The sequence below is a fragment of the Lissotriton vulgaris genome, chromosome 2_1 (genome assembly GCF_964263255.1).
Source record: "Lissotriton vulgaris chromosome 2_1, aLisVul1.2, whole genome shotgun sequence".
In the NCBI taxonomy this organism is placed as follows: Eukaryota; Metazoa; Chordata; class Amphibia; order Caudata; family Salamandridae; genus Lissotriton; species Lissotriton vulgaris.
The window spans coordinates 552,156,008-552,178,907 of record NC_141687.1 but is presented as its reverse complement, the minus strand read 5'-3'; the positions used below and the strand labels follow the sequence as shown (position 1 = coordinate 552,178,907).

At 46.7% G+C, this 22,900-nt stretch overlaps 1 protein-coding gene across 1 annotated transcript in view; it reads right to left on the bottom strand.

Annotated features, from left to right (window-relative positions):
• UNC80 (unc-80 subunit of NALCN channel complex) overlaps positions 1–22,900 on the bottom strand; it is a 2,521,865-nt gene that overhangs the window by 85,875 nt on the left and 2,413,090 nt on the right. Inside the window, exon 62 of the mRNA XM_086955549.1 lies at positions 4,461–4,572. Coding sequence (XP_086811675.1) covers positions 4,461–4,572 — 112 coding nt within the window. The remainder of the gene's footprint in view (positions 1–4,460; positions 4,573–22,900) is intronic.

Genomic DNA, 22,900 nt, shown 5'->3' with positions numbered 1-22,900 from the left:
AACCACTACTTACAAAAATCTTACTATTTCCCCTTTACACATCCATTCATATCATGCTATCCCTAATCCAACTCCCCCTTTCAAATTCATTCGTATCATTTTACTCCTACTCCAAACTACTAAAAATGCATTAAATCATTCACACAACCAATGCACAAGCAAAACAAAACAAACAAAAAAAATGTACTAACCTACTAATCTTAGCTTCAGGATTAGCATGCTACGTGCGGTAAAAACACTTTAATTCCTCATCAGAGGTCATAAGAACAAGTTACATACCTTCGATAATGCTTTTTCTGGTGGATACAGTATCTGCCTGTGGATTCCTCACCTTATGAATACCCCCTGTGCCAGCATTCTGCGGAATTTCTTTCCTAGCTCTCCCACAACGAGGAGGACGTCACAATAGCACAGCTCTGCTCGAGACACTGTATTTCATCATCGGAGCCACAAAAGGACCTCGTCGGCGTGCTGACATTAGTTCCACCCATTTTTTCTGTGCCACCGAAGCAAACGGGCGGACCGACACATTTTCAAATGTATACATAGCATACCAAATATATACATATATAATCAATAAAGGTATAGAGATATATCAACAGACTAAGCATTTCTCATAATCAAAACATAAGAATGAGTAAGACATATTAAAAAGTAACCATGTCAAACAAATAAAACCTTTTTTGGTAGAAACAGGTGGACAACGGGGAGGCAGGTGGGACAGTGAGGAATCCACAGGTAGATACAGTATCCACTAGAAAAAGCGTTACCGAATGTAACTTGTTCTACTGATGGATACTTCTGCCTGTGGATTCCTCACCTTATGAATAGATTCCCAAAGCTGTACCTCTCCTGGAGGAGGGTGTCCACCTGACTAAACAAAAAAAATCTTGCAAAACAGATCGAGCAAAATGGCTATCCCGCCTAACCTCAGAGTCCAAGCAGTAATGCTTTGCAAAGGTGTGGAGGGAGGCCCAAGTTGCTGCTTTACAAATACCAAGAACAGGAACACCTCTAGCCAATGCAGAAGAGGTAGACTTAGCTCTGGTGGAATGAGCACTGATACCTTCAGGAGGATCCTTCTTGGCCAAGACGTAGAAAATCTTACTGCCATCTGGAGAGCGTCCTATTGTGCACAGCTCTACCCTTCATTCGTCCAATATAGCCCACAAACAGCTCATCGTCCAGCCTCAGATCTCTTGTGCGATCCAAAAAAAAGCTGACAGGATCCAAACGATGCAGTCTCTCCTCCTCCTTGGAAGGGTGAGGGGGAGGATAGAAGGTAGGTAAAGTAACAACTGCCCCATATGAAAAGGGGTAACCACCTTGGGAAGGAAAGCAGCCCTGCTCCTTAGAACAAACGTATCTGCATGAAAGGAGGTTTTGAACTAAGAGCCTGAAGCTCACTTACCCTCCTAGCCGAGGTAATGGCAATCAAAAAACCATTGTAAAAGAAAGAAGCCTTAACCTGCAAGTATGAAGAGGCTCAAACAGAGAACCCTTCTAAAAGGTAAGAACGAGATTCAAATCCCACGGAGGCATATTGAAAGGTGTGGGAGGGAACTTATTTGTAAGGCCCTTAATAAACCTCATGACAATGGGCGACTTAAATAAAGAAGGCTGGTCCAGCAGACATATAAAAGCCGACAAAGCCGACAAATAGCCCTTAATAGTGGCCACAGCACAACCTTGCTGTGCCAAAGAAAGTAAAAACTCCAGTATATTAGAAAAACGGGCCTTCAAAGGGTTAATATATCTCTCTCCGCACCACTTAACAAATCTGGACCATCTGGAAGAGTAAACAGACTTAGTGGAGTGTCACAGGATGATAAAATAACATCTGCTATATCCGGCGGAAGAGAGAATAAACTCAGGTTGCCCCGTTCAATCTCCAGGCATGAATGTGCAGGCTCTGGAGGTAGGGGTGTAGAACCTGCCCCTGCTACTGTGAGAGGAGGTCTGCCCTGAGAGGGAGATGGAGCAGCGGGTGCGATGAGAGGTGAAGTAGATCGGTGTACCACACCCTTCTTGGCCAATCCGGAGCAACCAAAATGACTGGGGCCTGGTCTAGGCGAATCTTCCTCAGAACCCGAGGAATCAAGGGTATGGGAGGAAACGCATAAAGGAGTTGCGAGCTCCAATCCAATTGAAACGCGTCCCCCAGCGCTCCCTGTATCGGAAACTGGAGATTGCAGAACAACGGCCAATGCACGTTCTTGCGAGTGGCAAAGAAGTCCAACCGAGGAGACCTCCACATCTAAAAGATGTGATGGACCACCTGCGGATGAAGCCGCCACTCGTGATCGGCCGAGTAACGTCGACTTAGACTGTCCGCACGTACATTCAGCACACGGGCCAGATGAGTTGCAAACACACAAATCCGATGGCCCTGAGCCAAGGACCAGAGTCACAGAGCCTCTTGGCAGAGACAATAGAACCCTACACCTCCCTGTTTGTTGATGTACCACATCGCAGTAGTGTTGGCCGTCAGGACCTGAACCAACTGACCGCAAAGGGAAGGAAGGAAAGCCTATAGTGCCAAACAAATCGCCCGCAATTCCAGCAGGTTGATATGAAGCAACCTTTTCTCTGTAGACCTTCGACCTCCAGATCCCCCAGATGAGCATCCCACCCTAAAGTGGAGGCATCCGTGATCACTGTGGCCACCGGCGTAGGAGGCTGAAAGGGCTTTCCTTGAGGCAGGTTGTCCTGCACACTCCACTAAGTCAGCTCCGCTGCAGCTTCTCAGGAGATTCTGATCTTCTCCCCGAGATCTCCATCGTGCTGATTACACTGCCTGCGGAGGCACCACTGGAGTGCCCTCATGTGCCAGCTTGAATGACTGACCAACAGTATACAGGAAACAAACACTCAGGAGAAGTATCTAAGCCACTGGCCTCATGTAGACCTTCAAAATCATCCATAGACTCCACAATCTCTCCTTCCTCCTGATCCCGTACATATTCCTCCTCCTCAAGAAGCCCCTGCACCACTCTCCTAGAGCGTTGTTTAGGAATCGTCGGCGGCGCCGCCACACGGTGAAGACATCAACGACGTCGGAGGAGCCTCAGCTTCAACTCTCGATGTCGATCGAACTTGAGGCTGCGCCGACTCAACAACCGAAGGAGTCCGAGGAGCCGGAGTAGAGGACCTCGGTGCCGGGAAATACCAAGCCGGAGTTGACGGTAAGAATGGCATAAAGGGTGCTTAAGGATAGATGTGAGGAACACCCAGGTTGAAGGCCAAAGGACCCACGGGCCCGAAGGCACACCAGATGGAGCAGAGGCCCTGGCAAACATGCCAAACATAGCATTAAGAAAATGTTAAGAGTCTGATCCAGGAGCAGGAGAAGCAGGATATTGATCCATACCTTTCTGAAGTGGAACCACCTGAGGTCGAACTGGAGGCCGCGGAGCCAGTGATGGTGCCCGCACAGGTGAAGTCAACCGGCCTGGAGAAGACTCCCTAGGCATTGGAGACATCGCAGGAGCCAGAGAGCCTTCATGCAGCGAAGGACCTTTCAAAGCGGGCGACCCCGGAACCGGAGATGGAGCCGGCGTCACCCGATGGAGAGACGAAGTCCTTTCTTTGAAACTGTACAGCCGGAGTCGACGACCTCGACCTCGAAGCCCTGGCCTTCGAAGAACGGTGCAGAGAGCCATATCTCCTCTTAGACTTCTTATGCTTCCTTAACCTCGACTTATCGGAAGACAATTACTTTGCCCTTTTTCGACCCCTCTTCTCCTTTTTGGCTTTGGCCATCAACAGAATTGGCTTCACGCTCTTTGATGCCCTTAAGACTCATTTTCCTGCTGCTTCGGCATTCTTCGGCATCGTGATCTGACGATAAGCACCAGAGGCAGTCTTCATGCGGGTCCGTAATCGACATATGCTCGCCACACTCTCTGCGGGGTTTAAACCCAGTCTTCTTGGAAGTACCCATCAGAAATGAACAAGGATACAAAGTTTTCTTCAAGGAAAATGGAGAGCCCCTAGAAAAACCGTTACATGTTGACTGCGCAGAAAAAAGGGAACCAACGTCAGCATGCCGACCAGGTCCTTGTGTGGCTCCGATGACGTCATACGGTGTCACGAGCGGAGCCGTGCTATTGTGATGTACTCGTCGTCGTGGGAGAGCTAGGAAAGAATTTCTGCAGAACGCTGGCGCAGGGGGTATTCATAAGGTGAGGAATCCACAGGCAGAAGTATCCATCAGAAATACATTTACAAATACAGTATTAATATTATAGCAGCAGTGGAAAGTGGAAATGCTCTTTACACCTCTTTCAAAGCAGTAATACATTTCCGTATCTCTCAGTTTTACACATGAAACAGGATTGTCAGGGATTGTCAAGTCAACCCCATATTGAATCTGTTCAGGAACATGTACTTCAGCTCTTCAATTATAATTGTGGAAAGGGAAAAAGGTACGATGTGAGATAAAAATGCCTCATTCTCACCAAGAGGTTTAGCCTTAGGCTGGATACTTCGTCGTGTAGTTGAAAGTCGAGCCCCCTGACGGCTTCTGGGTTCTGTCTGAGTCTTCTGACGTGACAGAAGAGGACGCCGGAGCTAAAGAAGATGAGGGGAAATAGTAATATTAGAAAAAAGAGAAAACTTTGTCCTTTTTAAATATCACCAATCCATCATTTACCCCTGATTCTCAGTGGCATATGCAGAACTTTAACAATACTTTATCTGAAGCCAATCTTAATGAGACTCCTTACATGTTACAATCATAACACAAAAACGTTTCAAAGTCCCCTAGACAGAAAATATTTCCAGGATGAATTTGGTTTTTTATGGCACTTGCTTCATTGGTGAATTAGGTGAATAATACTACCAGCATCAGAAAAAACGCAAGCCTGGCTGAATTTCCTAGAAGCTCAGGGATGAGGACCCATTCCCATGCTTAATATTTCCTATTTCTCTAACAGGAAGCAATTTTTTCAATGGACTTGAAACCACTCGCCACCACTCTTTCACCTAGTGTCCAACTCGGATACATACCACTATGCTACTTAGTTTGTACATTAAATGCCTGTCAGTGCCAATTCATCAACAAGTCATTGTTCTTTATCAATAACATACAACTCTCAAGTTAATCTTAAAGTGTAATTGATTAGAAATATCCATAAACTCAAGTCATGGGGCTCTAGATCATGGATGTTCACTGTTTTCTAAACTCATCCCAATAAAGACTTGAGTTTATCATTATTACGGGTGGCGCACTCCCATCTCCAAGATTCTATGTCAGGACCGGAGGCTTCAGATTATGCTATATCTTCCTTCGCTTTATTAACATAAAGACTCCACAGCAGCTTAGGAAAAGATATATAATAGTAACAAAAATGCTTTCAGACATAAAGCATTGACGGAACGTTCAACAAATCAAACAACAACTCCCGAGAGTCTCTTTGTATAACGACAGTCCATAGTCCTTCCACTCTGTCCATCACAGCTATAAATCCGGTCTTCTCTTCCTCTTCCTCCTCTTTCTTCGCTGCTCCCGCAGCCAGATAAGTGCTTTTCATGTTTTTTCCTTTCAATGTTTACTTGATTGTATGGTGTGTACTATCGTTGGGGGACTCATTGCATGGTTTATTCCCTTACAGAGTCCCCGGTCGCGGGAACGCTCCGTCGTTCCTACGCGATCTTTCTTCCCCACTTGTGTGCGGTGCGTAAGTAGGCCGCCAGGGGGCGCCCTGACGTCTCGCCGACCCTCCGACGCTCCTCCGCAGTTGCAGGGGCCGCGCCGTGGAGTCTGCTTGCGCAGGAGCCAGCCCTCGCGTACCCCTCTGACACCTGGTGCTCCGGGTCTGTACATCCCTACTCCTGACGCCCCGTTGGGGTCTGTATTGCGGCCCCGACCGCGTAAAACACCTCCGGGTGAACTTTGTGCACCTTTTGATACGAAGTGTGGCTTAGCGCGCTTGAGGGGTGCGGAGACCCGGTCCCAGCGAGGAGGGTCGGCGCGCTGGGGGATTGGTGCAGCCCACCTGCCAGTCCAGTTGGCCCCAAAAAGTGATCGCAGCCAGTTGGCCTGCCCATATCCGAGATTTATCTCGACTGCCGCCCTACAGGGTGCCCCGGATTTATCCCTGTGCTTCGGGATGGAAGGGGAGTACGAGGAGGAACCCTACCCCTATCTGCAGGACGACGAATTTTACCAGGCGGTGGACAATTCCATTTACCGCTGCGTGACGGAGGTGGTAGGCCCTATGGAGGACCGCCTCTCCGCCCGCATCGTGGAAGAGTGCGCGAAGCTGGCATCGGCGCACGTGCCTCCGAGCCCCGATCTCCCGGGGACGTCCGGCGGGTTGCCACCCGCCCCGAAGAGGCCTTGTAAGGAAGGGCCGTCATCGGAGGCCCAAGGAGTGGACAGGGGCGCGTTTGAGCGCATTCGGGACGCCTTTCTGGCAAAAGCAACAGCGGTGCCCCCTACCCCCTTGGTGGATCCTGGGGCCTCGGGAGACGTGTCGACGGCCCCCGCTTCCCCTGTGTACGACTCTCCAGACACCGACGACGACGGGGAGTCGACCCGATCTTGGCTTCCGGCGTCCTCTGCCAAGGAGATGCCAAAGGATGAGTCGGGCATGCTGGATCCGGACGAGATCGTCCACCCCCGCTCCGCGGCTTGGACGCCGGGAGAGACGGTGGCTAAGTTTGTGGCGGGCAGGCTGCGCAAACCCCTGGAGAAGGAGGCGCGGGGTTGCCTGCGTAGTGCCCTAGGCCAACCCTGGACGGCAAGGTGGCCATGACGCCGGAATTGGATGCCAAGATGGCCACCTTCCTTGCAAAGTTTATGAAGGATCCCAGGAAAGGCATCGATCGGTCCTGGCGGGCCTGCCAGGATAAACTGCTGAATGCGGTTGGGCCTGCCACGAAGATCCTCGATATGGCGGAGGAGGCGAAGGTGAATGGCACCGTCATTTCCTCTGAGGTGCTTTCGAATTGGGCCCAGAGGGTGATAGTGTTCTTGGGCAACGCCAACTGCGCACTTTCTACGGAGAGGCGGCGCTCGCTCCTGATCAAATTGGACCCGAAGTTGGGAGACCTGGCCTCGTCGGAGGCGGGTGCGGTGGCCCAGGGAGGCCTTTTTGGCGAACCCTTCATCAGGGAGCTGGGCAAGTTCGTGAACACATTCACGTCGCTGGATAAGGCCCAATCCAGCATGAAACGGGTGTTCCACCAGCGTTTCTCCGGAGGGGCCGGTCGCGGTAGGGGCCGCGCGATCGGCCGTGGCCAGCAGACCACCAATAAGGGACAAGGCTCCGGAAGAGGACAATACCAGACCTCTGCCAACTATAACAACTTCTACCCCACCAGAGGGCAGCGCTTCGGCGGCAGAGGGTTCAGGAAGAACTCCGGACAAGGAAATGCCCCCGGTAAGTGTACTTTGTTTGGATCAAGTTCCAATTGGGGGGAGGCTGGCAACCTTTTACGAGGAGTGGGAATTGCTCACTGCCGACGCTTGGGTCTTGCAAACGGTACGTGGGTTCCACATAGAATTCTACGACCAGCCCACGCAAGCGGTGCCCCCGCGCCCAATGGATTTTTCAGAGTCCGACGCGCGGTTGATAGACGGGGAGGTCTCGGGCTTGCTCCGCAAAGGGGCCATCCGCCTATCAACGCGCCACCCGCACGGGTTCCTCAGCAACGTCTTATTGGTGGACAATACCGATGGTGGACAAGACCGATGGGGGCAAGAGACCTGTGATCAATCTCAAGGAATTCAATGGGTGGTTGGTCTACCGACATTTCAAGATGGAGGGTATACACCTCCTTCGAGACGTACTTCTCCCTCGGGACTGGATGGTGAGACTGGATCTCAAGGATGCCTATTTAGTCGTCCCCATCCATCCCCCGCATCGTCGTTTTCTTCAGTTTCTATGGAACGGCAGGGTGTTCGAGTTCACCGCGCTGCCGTTCGGTCTGTCATCGGCCCCCTGGTGCTTCACGAAAGTTCTCCATCCGGTAGTGGAGTTCCTCAGAAGTCAGGGGGTCCGAATGTTGGTGTACTTAGACGACATCCTCCTCATGGGGCAGTGCCCGGAGGTGTTGGCGGGCCAGCTTCGGCAGGCCGTGAACCTTCTCCAGCGGCTGGGGTTCGTGATCAACGGCTCCAAGTCGGTTTTGGTTCCTACTCAGAAGATCACCTTTTTGGGTTTCGTGGTGGACTCGGTGCAGGCGGTCTTGAGCCTGCCGGGTCGGAAAGTCGCGAAAATTCGACACCTGCTTCGGCAGACGACCGCAAAAGATCGCACTTCCTTGCGCCATATCGCCAAGGTGGTAGGACTCCTGTTGTCCTCCATCCAAGCGATTTTCCCAGGCCCCCTGCATTACAGGGCGCTCCAGCGTCTGAAGGCGCAGCATTTGCGTCGTGGGATGAGTTACGATCAGTGGGTTCCCCTCACGGACGAAGTGAAGGAGGAAATGTCTTGGTGGCTGTCTCACATGGAGGCATGGAATGGTCGGGCGATCTTCGGTTCGGCCCCGGACCTGGTCATAGAGTCCGACGCCAGCAGGTCGGGCTGGGGCGCCCGGTGCGGGGATTTTTCCACTGGCGGCGCCTGGTCTTCAGAAGAACAACGGTTGCATATCAATTGTTTGGAGCTCCTGGCGGGCTCCTTCGCAGTCCGTTGTTGGACCAAGGATTCGGTACAAGGCCTGTGTCCTTTTACGGATGGACAACATTTCGGCGGTTCGCTATGTGAACCATCTAGGGGGGTCCTCGTTCCCGCGCTTTAGCGGACTTGGCGAAGGACTTCTGGGACTATTGCCTGTCACGTCACATTGCGGTGACAGCGGAATATCTACCGGGTCAGTCCAACCAAGTAGCAGATTGGCACTCCCGGCACCTCAGGGACGCCAGCCAGTGGAAGCTGGATCCGGAGGTCTTCCGGTGGGTCCAAACTCTCTGGGGTCCCTTTTCAGTGGACCTGTTTGCGTCCCGTCTCGACCACCAGCTGCCGCGTTTTTTCAGCTGGAGGCCGGACCCTCTGGCGGAGGCCACGGACGCCTTTCTGCAGGATTGGAGTCGGGAACGGCCGTTTGCATTTCCCCCGTTCTCCATGGAGCGGAATTGGTGTTGGTTACACCGCTCTGGAGGTCTCAAGTGTGGTTTCCGGTTCTTCTGGAACTTTCTTGGGATTTTCCAATCCTACTCCCCCTGTTTCCTCTGCTCCTGACAAATCCGGATCGGGAACCGCATCCTCTCATCACGCAGAGCTCTCTCTGCCTCATGGCATGGAGGCTCTCAGGAGACGCTGGTCGCTCCCAGGCCTTTCGGGGTCTGCTGAGCACTTGCTCTCCAAAGCATGGGCCGATGGTACGACGAAGCGCTACAGATCCGCTTGGCTTAAGTGGATGCGTTGGTGTCTTCGAAAGGATTTGGATCCCTTGGTCGCAGGCCTCGTTCCCGTGCTGAATTTCCTAGCTCACTTAGCTGATAAAGGCTTGGCCTATAGGACGATCAATGCTATTCGATCGGCGATTTCGGCAGGCCACGATAACATCGATGGCCACCCGGTAGGGGAACATAGTTTTGTTTGTCGGCTTCTGCGGGCTATTCGCCTCGCGTTGCCTCCTGAGCCCAGGTACTCCGTCCTTTGGGACGTCAATTTGGTTCTGAACTTGTTCTTGTCCTGGCCGGCCAACTCTTATCTGTCTCTTAAGGAGCTGTCGGCGAAGTTGGCCATGTTGTTATGTTTGGTTTCTTGCAGACGCGTCTCTGATGTGCGCGCGCTGGATGTCTCTGCACGCATTTTTTCCCCGGATGGGGTTACTTTTACCGTGGGCCGACGCACTAAGACGTCGTCGCGATCCATTTCCTATCCAGCTTTTCTTGACACTCCTAAGTTGTGTGTTGTGCAATGCCTCAAAGCATATGAGGATCTGACCTTGGAGTTGCGCCCGCCGGGCGAGCGTCAGTTGCTGATTGCCCTGCGAAAGCCACACAAAGCTGTCTCCTCTCCCACTATTGCTCGGTGGGTGCGGTGGGTCATGCAGGAAGCGGGCATTAATACTTCTCTCTTTGGAGCACACTCCGCCAGGGGGGCCATGGCCTCTAAGGCATTCTCAGTGGGTGCTCGCTTGGAGGACCTAATGCGAGCGGCGGATTGGTCCTCGGATTCCACCTTTAAGAGGTTTTATTTTAAGCCGGTGGTGGATTTGGCCCAGTTGGTGGTAAGTAAGCTTTGAACTAGCATAATCTGAAGCCTCCGGTCCTGACATAAAATCGAAATTTGCCTAGCTTACGTAACGGTAAGTTTCAATTCTATTAAGGACACGGAGGCGAGGATTATCCCACCCAGGCTATAGTGGTGTCTCTACCCACCCGTATGGCAGTAAGTAAAGCGTTTTCCTTTACATTGTCGGTACTGTACTAGTCATTGCATGCTCCTCGCCTTATTGTTGCATTCCTGGGCCACCTCGCTGATGCTGTTCCTTTTTCGACAGGCAATGAGGGTGCTAAGCAGGATCAATGAGGTTCAGGCGTGATCTGCGCGAAGAAAGAGGAGGAAGAGGAAGAGAAGACCGGATTTATAGCGGTGATGGACAGAGTGGAAGGACTATGGACTGTCGTTATACAAAGAGACTCTCGGGAGTTGTTGTTTGATTTGTTGAACGTTCCGTCAATGCTTTATGTCTGAAAGCATTTTTGTTACTATTATATATCTTTTCCTAAGCTGCTGTGGAGTCTTTATGTTAATAAAGCGAAGGAAGATATAGCATAATCCTCACCTCCGTGTCCTTAATAGAATTGAAACTTACCGTTACGTAAGCTAGGCAAATTTCGATTCAAAAGCATGAATTTGAATGTGTTCCCAACCTGTACTTCAAATTTCCTAGGCTTTTCTATTTATTCAAATCCTTCCTTCATGGAATAGGAGAAGAATAAAGTTCAGACAGCCTGGTTCCAAATCAGCTTACTGTGCATACCTAAGATGTTTCATTCCACAAAGTAACTTCCTCTCTAAGTCGCCTACCCAACTTTGAGTTCTCATCCACCATAAAGCCTTCTGTACATTGCAAGTCTTTCCACTCAAATAAACTGGCCTACTTGGTAATTAAAGCCACAACCCTCAAAAGGCAAACATGTAAACAGTAGATTAATGATGGCAACATCTGAAATCCAAGAAGGTCAAAAAGAACAAACCTGCAAAAAGGCAATCTTTTCATCTGCTCCGAGCCTCTGGACTGACTTTTCTCTGTACCTTTGGCTTGCTCATTCCTGATAGTGCTTTAGGGCAGATTTAAGACGTACCACTGCACCATATTCTCACTTGTGAATTAATTTCTCTTTTTGCACCACATCCCTTTCATTTTTAACCCTTGATGCAGGCACATACTATATAGATCTTTAAAAATTCTAAATAAGAGTAATGCTGCTCGCTCTAGGACAGTTCTGCCAGGTAAGTGTGGAGATAAACATAGCGAGCATTACTATTGAAATGCCCAGTAAAGTTTCAATGAACAATCAATTTTTTGATTTTTTTTTAAAGCATCAGAAAGTTAATTTTGAAAATTTAAGAGTAATTTTAGACCTTGAAAAAAGGAGGAGATAAGGACGTGGGAAAAATATATAAAAATGTATGACACTGTGTGTAAGTAAGGCAAGGTATAAAAGTGCACATGTTCTATTTAAGAGCTGCATGGATTTTATTTTTGGGGAAACAGTTCTATAGAAATGTCGAATCTCAAAATATGGCTGACTGTGAGGAGCCTGATAATCGAGTCAGCCACTATATCTATTTGCTTATTCAGAGGTGTATTCATGTTGTTCCATCAAACAGCTCAGTAAACTATAAATCATAGGAGGTCTGGCACAGTTCATTCTCATTAATTGTGATGCTTTTTCCTCTTGAATATTCCCATTTTGTGTGATAGACAGTTCGACTTGGCGATGCAGCAAGCGCAAGGTAAGTGATTTTCTTTTTTTTAAATTTAATTTTCCCTAGTCTTTGTCTGTCGACTTCCTCCCCCACCCCGCCTCACCACTCTTACCTGCAATGGCAGCTCCTGTGGAGCACAAGATTAGTTCTTTAAAGCGGGTGATCATTAATTCACTATCCCAAGGTTCTCTTTGGAGGCTGCTTCACTTACACCACCTTCCTCGTAGTAATAATTGCCTCATTTTGGTTCAACTACAACCCGTTTGTTGGCAACACACACAACCTTTTTTTCCCTGCCTTCTGTTAATGTGGATATCGATGCATAAATTGATGAAAATGAAATCTCATTCTTATTAACGAAATCACCTCTTGTGAAAACCACGCTAAGAAGATTCACAAAGAAATGTTATTCCAACACAGTGGAAACCGTATGCACTGGTTACATTGTGAATTAGCTACAGAACTCTTTGCAAAAGAATACAAGTACACTGTTTGGATTGTGATTCTCTGTTCTGTAGTGTTCTCCTCTTATTCTCTCCATGCATTCATTATTTAAAGAAACATTCAATCTACAAATTCCTATATACTGTTGTCTTTAGTCAAATACAGCAAGTCTTATTGGTTGCTCATTGCAAAAAAATCAACCTAAAAAAAGGCAACTGGTTGGTACTTAATAAAGCTTGCCTTTGTGAAGGGATTTGGCTGGAAACTGGTAAACTCTTGTATGGCATTGGGCGTTGGGCTGACCTACCATAGGGTGAACTGTATAGGAATATCAGCACTGCTACCAAGTACTAAATCAGAATCATTTTAAATAAATCATTCTGTAGTTGTGTGGTTTTATCCCCAGACAGACTACTGTAACAGGCATAAACCATGTCTTCGTTTACTCATTTAAGAGGCACCCATTGTGTTACCGACATCTGTACCACACCTGGTACTGTGCCAGTCCTACCTAATCGCAGAGTACACCATGCGAGAAAGACAGTGTGAATAACATCTCTCCATTTTCTCCAGCTACCATAAGCGAGTTCTCATCCTGTGCTGGCAGGAATTGAATGAGTACAAGTTTGTTAGGTAGAAAAAACAGTTTCTGAAATGGGCAACCTCCGAGAGATGCAGTTTAAAATCATGTTTCTTTTAAAGTCGTGCAACAACCGCTTTGTAAGCTGGATCACCAGAAACATTCCTTTAAATAGAAAGCAGTGAAAAATCTACTTGCACAGAAAATAGCCCAGGGAAAAGCTTGGATTCCGACTTGATTGGATTTTAAGAGAGAAGCACATTGTATTTTTCATCGTTCAGAGTCAGTGCAGAGAATGAGCTGACGACAAGATGCTCCCTTCTGATTTTAAGACTGCGCACCTAACTAGCAAACATACTCATGTGGCTGAACTAAGCCATCCCCAAACCTCAGAAGTTCATACTCATCTTTGTAAATGACTGTAAGCTTCCCTCCAACATTTTCACTGAGTCAATCTCTAATATTTCCTGTAAAATATTAAAAGCCTGAGAACCACTGTGTACTCCTCAAGCATAAAAGGTCATATCACAAGCCAAGCAAATGCTAGTATGATTTCATTCCAGTTGGTCACAAAGAAATGTCAGCAGTAGCTGCAAGTAGTAAATGGGCTGAATCCCTGTTAGAACCCTGTCCTACTACATTTCTACAACTGCGTTCACCATTTCTTGCAGAGAAACCTATACAGCTATCTAATAATTGTTTATCCTCAAGAGAAATGAAGGGTAAACAAGTCATAGCAAGTCATTATTGAAGGAACCCTCTCTATATGCTAGTGATCTGAATAACTCTGGGTCTATCTCTTTATTGCCTTATTTCTCTAAGAAAGAATAACATACTTACAAATGCCCATACAAAGAGTTTTGAGAAATTTGTGACAGACTAGAATCTTTTAAAGCCATGTTATGCCCAGTAAAAGGACAGAACTGGTGGCCTTGTCTATAATGGATGACTTGAGATGCAAGGTAGATGGCGATAGTGTCAGAGCCTTGGTCTTTCAGGTCCTATCAGCGACGTTTGACACCATTGACCATGCCATTCTCGTGAAACGATTCAGACTGTAAAAGCAACATGCCTAGTTGGGCTACGCTCCTTTCTATCTAACTCAATAGGCCAGTTATTCTATTTTCACATATAACCAAGAAGAGTTCTACTAGGGTGTTCTATAAGGCCTGATTGTGCCACCTGCTTTGTTTGACATACACATGCAGCCTCTTACCCATTTCTACTTCGAGTGGGTCCATGATTTTAGTATGTGCGCTGATTACATGAATCTCACTGTCAGCTTCCCCCAGGAATCGAATCAGCAATCAGGGGAGCAGCTATTGTATTCCCTATTTGACACCTTACCCTATGACAGACAGTGGATGGTTGCCATTTTTCTGAAACTCAGCACCTTAAAAATGGAGGTGTTGCTTACATCCACATCCTGCTCAGTTTCAAGTAATAAACTCTAGCCTACAGCAATGGGGCAATTTCCCTTGCTTACAAAATCGACATTAAATGTACACATTCCCATGGATCAAAATATTTAATTGGATATTGAAGCAGCCAAGGTAGTGAAGACCTGTTTCCTCCTGAAGCTTTTAAAAATAATATTCCTGTTTGTCAAAGACTGCATATAGCGTCCAGTTATACATTCAGCAGTGTTAAGATTGCAGAAAATCCATTGATCTAGCATTCTAGCTGCTTCAGATATATTTCTGCACCAACTCTAATGTATACAAAACATGGCTGCAAGTCTCTCTAGAAGAGCTCAATCTCTTCCACTCTTGAATCACACATTTTTTCCAGTGTGGAAACAGGTAATTTGTAAAGCCATGACAATCATCTGCAAAGTTGTGTATCAGGATCCTCCAGGTGCGCATCATAGAGTGCAGCAGATCTTCCAGACACAGTTGAGGCTTTGCTAGGATGCAGGAGACCACATCCCAGCCTCCCTTGCTGCCGTCACGTCTGCCCTCAGGAGCTGGAGTGCCAAAAAGAAGGCAGGTCAGGTTGGTTTCGGTGTCTGGCACAAGTGCCAGATGAGTTATTACCATATAGGTTTTAAATTACATACATATATTGAAAATGGTGAAACTGAAAAATATGGGGGATAAAGAAGTTTCTCCCAAGAGGCCGCAAGGTACTCCTCGAGACTCCTTTCTGGTGTGTGCCGCAAGGGTCCTTGATAATGAAATTAGATTGGCAGAACTCAATCTATCATTGGAACTGGGTGACACTATTATATTTCCCACAAAACCAGATCCTTGTAGTAACCTTGAGATCCTTGGGATACTAGCCGAAGGGGTGAGGTTAAGACTACTTCTGGGAATTTGCAAGATGCTCAATTTTCGTCTCACCCATCTACATCTAACACGGGAGGGCCCCTCGATGAAGAGGAAAAAGAAAACTAAACATGTGGACACAAATCAAGCACCAAGGACAAGATCAATTAAGGCCTCAACATGTAATGCACTAGGGCGGATAGGACCATGCCATCCTTGTTACCTAACACAGATAAGACTGCAACTCCTACTCTTGGCTCTTCATTGAAATCTGCTTTGGCATGTATAGTTAGTAAATTTGAGTCTGTATTAACAGCAAGTCTTTCCCTTTTATTGCTTAGACTTAGTAAATTGGAAGCTTATGTTTTAATGTTTCAGACTAAGTTGGATAGCTTGAAAGTGCAAGGAGGTGTAGAGCGGGTCCTGGACCAATAAGGGAGGCCACGAGGCAGGTCAACCAAATACCCAGTCCTCCAAAGCTATTCGTTCCACCTCATCTTCTTTTACTCATAGGAGGGGTCAAGCTACTGTGATAAGAGAGACCCGTGTTGAGGGTGTACCGAAAGGCAGTACCAATATACGAAGTGAAACTAACAAAAAGGGAACCAGGGGTATGGAAGATTGGCGCCAACAAAGAGGTAGTGAGAGGGATCCTAGATCTGTATTAGGAGAATCCACTAAAGTAGCTGAACGATCACAAGTTCATCTTATGCAGGTGACACTGGAATTTCCTCCTGAGTGTTGCCATTATGTGGCAATTTTAACTAACGTTCCCCAATTGCCTGATAATAGTGACAGATCTATAGGACAGCTGATGAACACAGTCTGCCATTGGCTATCACGTAATACTGATTGTAGGAATTTTTGTATTCAGGAGATTTTGTATGTTAGAAGAGTGGAATGGGTTGGTCTATTGTGCAACCATATAAATGGAGACTGTGTAGTGTTAAACTGTGGATACCCTGATCTTGCTGAACGATTGATCAATGGTGGTGCCAAGCTCTGTTGGGAGTGTACAGGTTATGGTATAGATATTGTTCCCCTGGGGTACTTTTACAGACATATTATGCCTTCCCATGTAATAATACCCCCAGAGATTGTCTAACTCAGAACATGCTTAGGGAACAACAGAAATTCACAATTGTAACTCGTAATAGGTTCCAACTTCTCACTAGCCTTGATTGACACCTGATGGGTGTTACTGGTTGTAAGGAGAAGCCTCTAAAGAGTCATTTCACAACACACAGAGAGATCGTTTTTAGAGAAAAAAAGGCTTAACCACCCCACAAGCGAGGTCACAAGAATTCAATTATACCAAGAGCCGGGATTTTATTCAGATGGAAATAACGCACCAGAGTGTCATCTAATCCAGGGAAAAGATATACATCGGAAAGTGATCACATGAAATGTCACAGGCTTAAGGTCTAAATTGAGTGATGCTAATTGGGGTAGGTTTATAGATGGGGTTCATACTTGCTTAATCCAAGAAACCTGGGCGATTAAACCAATCCAGAGAGTGGGTTTTACTAACTTCATTGTTCAGGCTAGACCATTGCTGAGGGGCGTCCCGCAGGTCAGTTACTTATATGGGTAAAGACCAGTTTGGTTTGTAACATTTACAGGTTAAATATTTAATCAGCCTATATATTAGACCTTGATTTTGAATCTTTAAAAGGAAAGTTTGTAATAAGGCTGATCAATATTTATAATCGCTTTTGATGCCAGAATCAGGAGTCTGCCACAATCTCGAACTTGACAATTTCTTTTAGAAACCTCAAAGAAGGGATCGTATCTTATTGTAGCAGGGGACATCAATGTGTCTATCAGCCAGTTGATTTTGTACAGGACCTCGACCAAGAGGAAGAGTCAGAAAGTGGCATAAAAACTACATATTCCACCCTTTAAGAGATGTTCCAAGGTCGGGCAGCAAGTTCTGTCCTTTACTTTAACCCATGGTGTTCATGCTTCCAATGGGTGAATGCTCTCTGATACAAAAGCATCCTTCACTTTTAAAAGGGTGACTACACAAAGTAGGATTTAATGGTCAATTTAAGTCTGTGGCCTAAGGTGCAAGACATGGGTGTCATAGACAGACATGATAGTGATCATAAAGCACTGGTTTTGGGGCAAATTGACATCCCCTACTTGACTAACTGCACTGATGCTCCGGGTCTGCCTACAGTTACCACAAAGAATGATAGGCGGATAGAATGGCCTTTTAAATTATCTGATGGGAAGTCTTTAGCCATTATTTATGAGGAGGTAATCTTGACACTAACTACATTGGGGAACCCAAATTGTGACAATGTGATAACTATGTGCAGCTTCTCTAATCTACCTAAGTCCATCAAGAGATATTTCTGTAGGCAGAGTAAAAATGTCACACCTAGGCGGAAAGATGCACCTTGGTACAATGAATAATGTAAACTGGCTAGATCAGCTTTAATTACAGCAGTAGAGAACAGAAATAGTATTGCTATAGTAGACGGCAGAAGTGCATATAATAGAATGGCGTAAGACGTGGTAGGAAGGTAGTATTCTTCTGCATGGTGACCCCAACTTTTTTGCCTGGTGATAAGCTGTTTTTTACTAATATGACTGGGATCCACCTAATCAGGACCCCAGTCTATCTGCCTTCTTCCTTAAATGATTGTGGTAAGTACTTAGGTCAGTCCCAGATTGGATAATGGGGTACCCTTATAAGTCTCTAGTATATGTTTTTTTCATTTTTTACTAAGGTACCCAGGGAAAAGTTACCACAGAGGTCCCCCATGGGCAGAAGCATTAATTATGCCACTCATGGGTGACCATTCAAAATGTAACTACAGGCCTGCCATTGCAGCCTGTGTAAGCTGGTGCTAGCAACACTAGCTAGCAAAATATATTGGTTTCATATATCTAGGGTCACTGCACTTAAAACCTAGGCACCCCCTATAGCAGAACTATGCAATCGTGATGGCAAGGTGCTTGGTTTGAAGTGAGAGGGAGCCCCTGCATGAGCGGGACAACCCTACAGCCAACGGAGTCCATTCTCCCGGGTTGTCAGTGAAGCAGCCATATTCCATATAGAGGGGCACCACGTAATTACGCAATCACCATCTCGAAAACGCCTGCAAAAAGTCCTATCATGTTTGGTATCAAACATGTTGGAATCATACCCCCACATCATAAACGGTGTGGGAGGTATGATTCCAAGCACTGGAAGAATCCTCTGTTAGACAGTGTTCCCAGTGCCAACCTTCTAGACCCGGACAGTAAAAAATGGCTGCTGCCGGCCAGAGACACGTCTCTGCTCTCCTGCTGCTGAGCCAAGCTCGAGCAGGGTAGGGCAGAACAATAGTCATCCTATCACAGTGAAGTGTGACCACCTCCCAGACAGGATTTAGTGTATTGGGACCGGCTGGGTGCTATTGCCCACACCACAAAGTCCGCATGAGGGGCACATTTGATGTGCCTGTGCATAGTCCAGTTCAAATCAGTCCTGGGAGCCATTGGTTCGCTCTTTGGTGCGAAACTGGACAAAGGATATGGGAGTAACCTGTCCCCTGTCCAGACCCTCCCCTGGGAGGGTCCCCTAATACGTCCCAACCCTTTCCAAAGGGTACTTAAGGGCTTACCTGTGGGTGAGTCTTTAGGTTCATTTTGGGATAAGATTCAGATCAGACTCCACTTCTTCTTCTACTGTCTGGGCACTCTGGACTTTTCTGGAATTTGTTTGGGCTTGACTTCGTCTCCCTTCCAGTGTGCTGTATCGTCTGTGCCTGTGCACCATACAGGAACCTTCCAAGGTCTGTGGTTATCAAAAACACCTGAAGGAATCTCCCTTGGAGTGAAGGAGTCACTCCTCTGCATTTGCAGGCACAACAACTAAGTCGAGCGGTCTGCTGAGCCTGAGCTCCTCCGGACTCCGTAAGGATCTGCAACACAGGTGGAGGTTTTGCACAGCTCCTGAGGCCTGCTCTGCCCTCTCACCACTTTTGAGGCCAGTGTCCCTGGTGGGGTTTGCAATAACCAAAGCCCTGAGCACCGCATCAACTTGCAGTTGCGAAGGCTTGTTGGCTTCCTGTCAAGAAGATCTTTGGGCTATAAGTAGCCCCAACCTCAAGCGCCTCCAGTAACCAGAATCTTCAGCCACATCGGATCGTGTGCACAGTGGCCTGCATCTTTAGGTGAGCTGCTCGAGGTCCTCTCGCAACTCCAGTGCCTCCAGCCTGTGGGCCCATTTGAGGGTCACACTTGTTTCTTTTCGGCTCCCCTGATTGTTTGGGGCCTGCCCTGATACCCCTGCTTGTGGTGAGTCCCCTGTACCTTTCTGGTCCCGACATTGCTCCTTCTTCAATCCCTGCATTGGTTGCATTTGCCAAGGCAAATGCAACCAATGCTGGTCGGTGGCTCCCGCCAGACACCGACCCCGTCCATCCTTCGTGGGACAGCTCGTGCATGGCTCCTGGTCCTCCTCAGCGTCACCGTCACCTGATCTGCACAGCTGCAGAGTCAAGGTCATCATCTTCCATCTTGCAACACCCGACATCAAAGGGCATTTGTCTTACAAGTCACCTGGTCAACCCCTAGTGACATAGACTTTGTCCCCTCTGCTTGCAGGTACCTCTCATCTCGAATCCACCTTTGGATACCACCGGACACTTTCTCCTTCTTCTGCAGCAGCACTTTCTTGAAGTCCTCCATTGGGTTTGACAGCGGTTTCCGACACCTATACACCCACTTTCCCTGGTGTAGGTAACATGGGTACTAGGGTATCCACGGGTGGGGTGGCTCTCCAACCTTCGGTCTTCCATGGATTTTTGTTTTTAGAGTCCACAGGAAGGGTCCTTAATCTTTTAAAATCCAACCGCGACTTACACAAAGAGGTGTACGGAGCACACTGTTGTGTTCCCACACTGCACACGCTCTCCATAGGGTCCCTATCTACTCACCTTGGGTGGCTCCTTGGGTTCTTAGCAATTCTACATCATCTCGTCACTGTCTTGACCTGAGTTGTGGTTCTTGTACCACTTTCTTAGTTTACGGTTTAGTACCCCCCTCCCCCCTCGGCCTATTTTGTGTAATTTACTGTATTTCTACTCAAAGTATTGGTTGCATTGTGTTTATCTCCATGTAGGAGATATCTAAACGTGTGAAAGAGTATTAAATAATAAACACATATTTTGATAAATACCTTGTGTGGTTCTTTTTCACACAATCTATAAATAAGATTGCTTTCTGGTACACTCCTTCTGGACTAGGCCTGAAAGCTGCTCTTCATAGCTACCACTTAGAGAGCTTTTAAGTTTGTATAAGACCTCTGAAATCACCATAAGGGTCGTCTGGAATGGTGCAAGGTGCCTACTTACATTAGTGGACATCATAAAACCAGGCCAGCTTCTCACGGACACTAAGAAATGTTGGGAGGAAGAGAACTAGTGCAAATTAGTTCAGGCGTCAAAATTGAAAGATAGCCAGATATTCTGGCATTTGTTAACGAAAGGAACACTTCATACAGTTAAGGAAGAAGATTTTTTTTATACAACCGCGTTTATGGGTAGAGCATTTCACCAAATTATATTCTGGGGAGGGACTGGGGGTAGGATATGGGACTACGAAGGAAAGTCCGCACTTGCTGCCAGAAAGAAAGATAGGGGATTTAGTTTGTTTTATGTTGGAGGAAACTGTGCCTGCTATTGGTAGTATGGATAAGGGCAAAGCACCAGTGCTGCATTGAATACCTGGAGATATTTATCAATCAAAGCTACATACTAAATTTAGTTTTTAATGCTATTGCTCGTGGGGGTTATATACCAAGCACATGGAATGGTACTGAAATTATACCAATATTATACCAATATTTAAGAAAGGGGTTAAAGGGGACACCTCAAATTATAGGCCAATAAGGCAGATAGATACTCGACAGAAGGGTCCTCAATTATGAAAAGTGACACATAGCTGCGAGAAAACAGCGATGCATCACTTTACATTGCGCCCTCCTTGCGACACCAATGATGCGTCATATTTACAGTATGACGCATCATGTCTCAGGGAGTTACAGATACGTCAATATTTCTGACGTATCTGAAGGCGCAAAAATGATGCATTGCTGGAGTGTGTTACAAAAGTGATGCAACTTCAGCAATGGGTCATTACACATGGGCAAGTCCCATTTTAAATGTGCCTGCATCAATCTTACACCTGCCATGATGCAGGCGTAAGATATTGACACATTTGCGTCCCAGAATTGGTGCAGTGAAATCTTATAGATTTCACTGCCCAACTTCTACGACCCTTACTTGCATCTGAAGGCCCCGCCCCCTCTGCATACATTATACCTGGGGCAGGTATAATGTGGCGCCGGTGTTTACAAAGTGACGCATCTACCTAGATGCCTTACTTTGTAAATATGGCACATCTAGGCACATTTTTTACGCCACTTGTGCGTCACAAAAGTGATGCAAGGGCTCATAAATAAGTCCCAAAGTATTGGGTAAACTGATCCTGACACAGATACAAACTTGGATCTAGCAAAAACAGATACTGTCGCACCTGCAAGCCGGTTTCAGGGCATCCAAAAGCACTCTAGATCAGGTGTTGCGCTTCTTATTGATTATTTGGAAGATTGTTATTATTAGGAAGGGAAACATTTTTGTTGTGTTTGTGGATCTCAAATCCGCCTTTGATTATATCTCGCAAGACAAATTGTGGGCCACTCTGAGGGATGTAGAGATGCCCAATGGCTGGCTACACTTTATAATGCATCTGCACCAAGATATTTTTGGAAAACTTAGATGGAGCAAAAGTGATGATCTCACTGGGAATACTAATGTCTCAAAAGTAGTCTGCCTGGGTAGTGTTTTGGCCCCCACATTGTTTACTTTGTATATGAATGGGTTAATTAACACACTTATTGACGGCTGAGGTGACTCCCCTAAATCAGCCGGCAGACTAATTCCATCACTCCGTTTTGATGACGATATGTTGTTGATTTCAAAAACAACAATGGGTATGCAGAATGTATTAAATAGATTTGCTAATGTTTGTGATGATTTTGACCTAAAGACTAATTGCTTTAAGACCACATTTACATCCCTATTGATCGTTTAAGGGAAAGCTGAGGCTGGGATCTAATATTCTTGAGTAGGTCAAGGTGGTTGATTATTTAGGGGTAGACTGTCTAGCAATCTGTCATGTTCTGCCCATATCCAAAAGAGTTGTTTTTCACTACAGCACAAAGAGGCAGCAATTGTTAAAAAATTTAATTGAGCTGTGTTTCGACAAATGTCTCCAGCAATATCAAGCTAGAGGACTCGGTGCTGCTCTTTATGGGGCGGAATTGTGTGGTTTGGAGCAGACAAAGAGTTTGGAGCTTGTTGAGAATAAATTATTAAGATCTTTATTAAACCTCCCATGTAAATACGGCATTGGTGCTGGTAAGCCTTGATCCCAGGCTAAACAGTATCACCCATATTGCTGTATTGAAGGTTTTGGTGTTCTGGGTGAGGCTATGGATTAGGAAAACCCAGACTGCCATTAAGGAAGCTGTAGCGGAAGTACAAATATTGGATAAAGCGGTTAGCCGAGTCTAGTGGTTCAAGGAGGTCAAACAATGGCTTTATAGATAAGGTTGAGGGACCTATGGGAGGATCCTAAGTCCATGACCAAAGACGTGGTACCCATTTTAAAAGCAAGGTTCTGGGATTACATCAAGGATTCCTGTCTTATCT